At 39.1% G+C, this 6,178-nt stretch overlaps 1 protein-coding gene across 1 annotated transcript; it reads left to right on the top strand.

The window, feature by feature from the left end:
- Window positions 1-1,492: 1,492 nt before the first annotated feature.
- mc1r (melanocortin 1 receptor) lies at window positions 1,493-5,278 on the top strand. Its single transcript, XM_079666256.1, has one exon. The coding sequence runs from the start codon at window positions 2,525-2,527 to the stop codon at window positions 3,500-3,502; it is 978 nt and encodes a 325-aa protein (XP_079522382.1). The 5' UTR covers window positions 1,493-2,524; the 3' UTR covers window positions 3,503-5,278.
- The last annotated feature ends 900 nt before the right edge of the window (window positions 5,279-6,178 follow it).

Raw genomic sequence — 6,178 nt, 5'->3', positions numbered from 1 at the left:
CGTGCAAGAGTATATTTTATACATTTTGCTCTAGGTTTGTTTTATTATTTGAAGCCATTAGTCAAACACTAATGGCTTCTCTCAGGATGGCTATAAGATATTATATTGAACTTTTCATTCCTGCATTAGTTATGACACCAGATGTTTCCCAGTTTTCAATCTTGTGTTGCTGGTTTTTGTCATCATAATTGGGTCCTGGGAAAGGCTACAGAGATTTCTCCGCCTGACAATCTGCAACGCCCTCACATGGTTTATCTTCTGGCAGAAGGAAGGTCCTGTTTCATGACAACAACTTATTTTGTCTTCCTGTCAAACCTCTCAGACAAACGGATGTCACATTAGTTGTAGCTCTTATTATTCTGTAACAACTTGCACACAAGGTTTTGGACAGAAATATATAAATCAAATTCAACCTAAAGGCTTTTTTTTTTTATCACAACGAAGATACACACTTTGGATTTAACCACCACACACACTGTAGCTGTTCATACATTAACTGTGTTACTCAGCTCACCACATGATAACAAAGTGTGACTGTGCTTGATTGTCAAATGATGTGATTGTTCTTAGATCACCTGGAGCTTGAGTGTGAGAAGTTTCATGTGATCGTTTTCAGTATAGATAGGCTTTCATATTCTCAGAGACGGTAGCGTCAGAAACCGTCTGATGCAACACTAATGCTGCAACCACTGCTGCATAATGTATATGTATGTATATAATAACTTAGAGGTTACAACAGGGTTATCTTCTTTTTTTTTAGTACTAACCTCGTACTCGAACTCGAGTCCTCGTACTAACTCTAGTACTAGACCTCGGAGAACTAAAACTATACCTGTAGATATCAACCTTGGTAACTTCTGTTAAGCACTGTGCATTTGAAGTCAACAGTGTAAATGCTGATGATTATTTCAGAATCCATTAATGTGGAGATTATTTTATAGATTAATAAAATAATCATTTAGTAAGATGTATTGTAAAAATAGCATGTTGCAAGTTCCCAGAGCCTGAGACGGTGTCTTCACGTATTTTTGAGCCAAACAAGACTCAACATGTCCAGATTATAACGAAATCATCACACTTGAAAAGCTAAATCGAAAGAGACAAAAATACTTTTATATAAACAATTAATAGATTATTCAAATAGTTATTAAAGTACATTAATTATTTGTCCATCAATTCATCTGTAATCTTGATGTTTAGCTTAAATTGAGAGGAATTTAAAACTTGAGAACCTCTTTTAAGAAGCAGAACAGCAATTATACACTTTCCCACAATGCTAATTGTATACACTGTTAATTCTGATTTAAATTATAAAGCTTACAGTTTCAATTACATACTATACACATATACCCCTGACTGAACTACACCCCAATACAAAAAATACCAAATTCTTGCTCAGTGCAATGAGTCTTCTCTTTAATCCAGACCTTAACCATGCAGCAACTGCAGTGCTACTCAAATGTAAAGTAGACTAATGGTTGTTCAACATATTATTACAGTGCGTTTCAATATAGGCAAGGAAGAAATCATCAACCATCAAACACCAGCTTTTTGTTGATGACTTAAATAACTTATGTGGTGACGTGTCTAAAGCAACAACAGTATTTTCTGCAAATAATTGATTTATCAGATTTGTTTTATCCGTAAAAAATTGCAAAAAAAGGTCAAACTCAAATCTGGAATTTAATGCTTTGATTCATATCTGTTGATGTTTGTCTGTAAGAAGGGAAAAGCAATGGAGGAGGCATACACGTTTGGTAGTCGCATTCTTGCATTAAATAAAGGGTAATTTTTAGATGGATAATATGGCATTGTCACTGTCATTATTATAGCATAATAACTTACACGTTTGTAAAGATAAAAGGAAACTAGGAAACATTTAAAAAAAGAGGACAACAAGATGAACTACTGGGCTGAACAAATCTGTTCACCACCCTGCTCTCCTCTACATGTTTTTTCCAAACTGCGCTTGTGTCAGACATGACTGAAGACCACAGCTTCAGCAGACAACTGCTGGAGAGGAGGAGTCGCCGGGGGTCAAGAAGCATCACTGAGAGAAGTGTTCAAACAAGTCACCAAATCCCAAGTTAACAAGGACACTTTATTCACTCTCACCATGTTAGTCGGAACTGTCGTTGCTTTTTGTGGATTATACTTTTGAAGCCATGTTTTGACGGAGAAGGTCATTTTATGGATTCCTATGCTGGACCACTTGCATCCATAGGAAAGAAGAAAACTCGTCAAAGACACAAAATCGCAAAATCTCTGGAATTACTTTGACTTCATATTGATTAATATTGATTTAATGGCTGAATTATATAGACAAAAAACTGTTTTTAGTTATTAGGGGGTGCATTGTGGATAACTGAACCACTCACTTGATTTTCTTCTAACCAGTTTGATTAAAACAGCTGATGGTGAAGCATCCTCCAAAAAGAAAAGAATAACTTTCTTCCGTCGTTTGAGACTTTGCTGCAGTAAAAACCAGAAGCGCAGTGTGTTAACCTGCCAGCATCAGTCAGTCATGGAAATGAGCAACAGGTCACACAATATCCCCTCCATCCTCCACATGGACTTTGGCCCGCTAAGTGACTTTTTGGAGTATAACGAAACTAACTCCACCGCAGGAGAGCGAAACTCTTTGGGCTGCGTGCAGATCCGCATTCCTCAGGAGCTCTTCCTCGCGCTGGGGCTCATCAGCCTGGTGGAGAACATCCTGGTGGTCCTGGCCATCATCAAGAACCGCAACCTGCACTCACCCATGTACTACTTCATCTGCTGCCTCGCCGTGTCCGACATGCTGGTGAGTGTGAGCAACGTGGTGGAGACCATCTTCATGCTTCTCAACGACCACGACCTGATGGACGTGCACCCTGGCATGCTGCGCCACCTGGACAACATCATCGACGTGATGATCTGCAGCTCCGTGGTGTCCTCGCTCTCCTTTTTGTGCACCATCGCCGCGGATCGCTACATCACCATATTTTACGCGCTGCGTTACCACAGCATCATGACCACGCAGCGCGCCATCGCCCTCATCGCGGTGGTGTGGCTGGCCAGCATCACCTCCAGCATCCTCTTCATCGTGTACCACACCGACAACGCTGTCATCGTGTGCCTCGTGACCTTCTTCTGCATCACTCTGGTGTTTAACGCGGTGTTGTACCTGCACATGTTTGTCCTGGCTCACATTCATTCCCGGCGCATTGTGGCTTTCAACAAAAGCAGACGCCAATCTACGAGCATGAAGGGAGCGATTACCCTCACAATCCTGCTCGGGGTCTTCATTGTATGTTGGGGCCCCTTCTTTCTCCATCTAATCCTCATCCTCACCTGCCCAACCAGCCCCTTCTGCAACTGCTTCTTCCGAAACTTTAACCTTTTCCTCATCCTCATCATCTGCAACTCGCTCATCGACCCTCTCATCTACGCCTACCGGAGTCAGGAGCTGCGTAAAACCCTGCGGGAGCTGGTGCTGTGTTCCTGGTGTTTTGGTGTTTGAGACCGTGTACTTCTAGGAAGAAAAAGAGCACCAATCTAACTACAATGTCGGCTACCTCTTCTTCCTGAATGTGAATTGTGTCAGAAGATGAAGTATGCTGTGACTGCTGCGTGCTTTAAACCGCTGTAGCGGTGATAAATTTGTGTCTCTGGATTTTGTGTCTCTGGATTTTAGTATTTAGTCTTGCTGTACAGATACCTTTGGTGTCCTTGCACTGTGAAACACCTTGACATTTAATCCAATAATGTCTGCTGGTACTGGACTACTTATTTTAGCTGACTGGCCTTTTATTATTGTTGTGTGTGTTGTGTTTTCCTCTATAAAACAACACGGGTTTTTTTGTATAGTGCCTCTGTGTGGTCTTATTGACACTTTTTAAAAGAAATCAAAAGAATAAATAAACACATGCACTGGCTGTTCAATGTAATGTGCTGGATACGAATCACTTAATTAAAACGCAATGTGAGTTTAGTGTCCCTAAGTAATTAAGAATATAGGCACGCATTCATTTAAATAAGTCTCTGCTATTTACTCTTTTAACGAAAAGTATAGAAGCAATTCCCAATTCTGATATTGTTGTGATTTGCGTGGATTTCGCGGGTTTGGGACCTCTCGTCATTTTAACGCTGTCCATGTTCTAAACTTTTTGAAAATGTGCCATTAAGGCATGCATCCCCGAAGCATTTATTGAGATGAAAACGTTTCACTGCTGATGAAACAATTGTTTTAATTTCGCAGTGAACGCGGGGATTATTTGTTTGAGCAAGGTGCAACAAGGGGAGGCTATAGATGAAATGTGTTGTAGTTACCCTTTAAATTACACAAGGCCTATTGAATGTCTCGTTGCAGTCTAATTGGTGGCGATGTGTGTGAATTACTTCCCCTAAAATAAATGTCCGAGTGACGGGGATTATGAGAAAAATCACATGAACTGTCACGCTTGGTAACAGGCCTGGGGCATCGGAGGGTTTATGAAAGAATACATATCAAAGTTATATTTCTGGAAGTGTCTGTAGTTCTCTGAATTGTGGTTGGTCGAACACTTGGGACTTTGGGCCTGGTGGCCTGCAGATGTGTTTGTAAAAAAGCCATAAGAGCTTTGAAACAAAATCCTTTAAGATATAACCTATTGCTCTTGAAATTACCAATATGTAAAGCTCATATTTTATTTGTAATTATCATGATATCCTATTATTTATTGATCCTAAGGATTAACAGAGCTTTTGGAAAAACTGAAATGCTATCTGTATAGTTATGGTATCTTTTAATACAAAGTGCTTTTGATTTTTTCCCCCCAAATTACAGAAACTGTGCACTGGACTGTTTTGTCTCACAGGACAAAAACCATTTAACTTTAGTGTTTAGGTGATGGCCATGTATGGAAAGCGCATGTTAATATTTAAAATAATTTAGACTGATGTAGTAGTTGAAATATGCTTTTCAGATTATTTGCTGCTGTATTATATTATTTAAACAGTCCCCACTCAATTCATTCATTTTCTGTTGATTTTAAATGTTCAGCCAACTGTTAATGATGTTTTGGTTTTAATACCATTACCTGGTGTGTGGTGTTTTCTTCTTGGCGTGGGAGTCATTACACAGTATGTTGTTGTTGGTACTAACTTCTCTGAAGTAAACCTGATTGAATACATTGTAAATGCTGTAAATGCTGGCAAAACAAACCCTACTGAATTAACTCGAAATTGTTTACATGTTATCTCAAATAAACCGACCAAAACAACACAAGCTTGTGGGAAATGAAAAATGATAACAGCATCATTATTGTTCACCCCTCCAACATTTTGTTCATGACTGTTCTTGTTATGTGTGTATTATTGTTCAATTCAAAGCATTCATTCATGTCTGCTAACTATTTCTGTAGGAGACTGCTTCGTGTATGCGTCTGATGTGCCAACGAAGGACATTTGAAGGTTATAACATTATGGCTTGTATTCTAGCTCTTTAGCCTATACTGTCATGACCTTGGGTCATTACACATCTAGAAGTATCTCTGCAAAAACTTCACGTGCAAGGTAACTTTTGCAGATGATGAACCAAGACAGAAAAATACATGAATTTAAATAGACGTCAATAGACATAAACGTATTCACATGCAACATGAACACTTTATTTATGCCTTAAAAATATGCAATGCAACATTTGTTCTTAGCAGACAGAAGGGCCTTTGATAACAGAACAGAGACGTTCTTGAAAAGCAACTTTTTCAATCTCATGATCAAGTTCAGTTGCTGTGCAACATGGCCTCAACAACACTGCTGGGAGGGGGGAGTTCCATCTGGAACAAATGTAAATTCTTGTACTGTCCTCATGGAGGAAATGAAAAACCTTAATGGTTTTTAAATCATTCCAAAAATACTGAGTCGATAACGGTTCACCCCTGGGCCTCCTTTGGACTACATTAATTGTTATTTCATATTTTTAGCTGTTGTCAAACTAAACTAGTTTTACAAATGCCTTTTGATTCACTAACAAACTGGTTCGCAAATACAAAACACCATCTACAAACGAATGCATTCAGTTTTGCAAATAAAAAACGTGTCTATCAGACAAACACACACATTCTAATAGCCTACATCATGTTTCAGAGACAAATCCAGCTTAAGTTTTACAAGTAGGCTGCACAAACATATTTTCTACGAGTACAAACACAGAAAC

Source organism: Notothenia rossii (assembly GCF_949606895.1).
Source record: "Notothenia rossii genome assembly, chromosome: 2".
Taxonomy (NCBI): Eukaryota; Metazoa; Chordata; class Actinopteri; order Perciformes; family Nototheniidae; genus Notothenia; species Notothenia rossii.
This window is presented reverse-complemented; position numbering and strand designations above follow the sequence as displayed.

Coding starts and splice junctions, on each gene's coding strand:
- mc1r (XM_079666256.1), top strand. CDS start 2,525: ATGGAAATGAGCAACAGGTCACACAATATCCCCTCCATCCTCCACATG.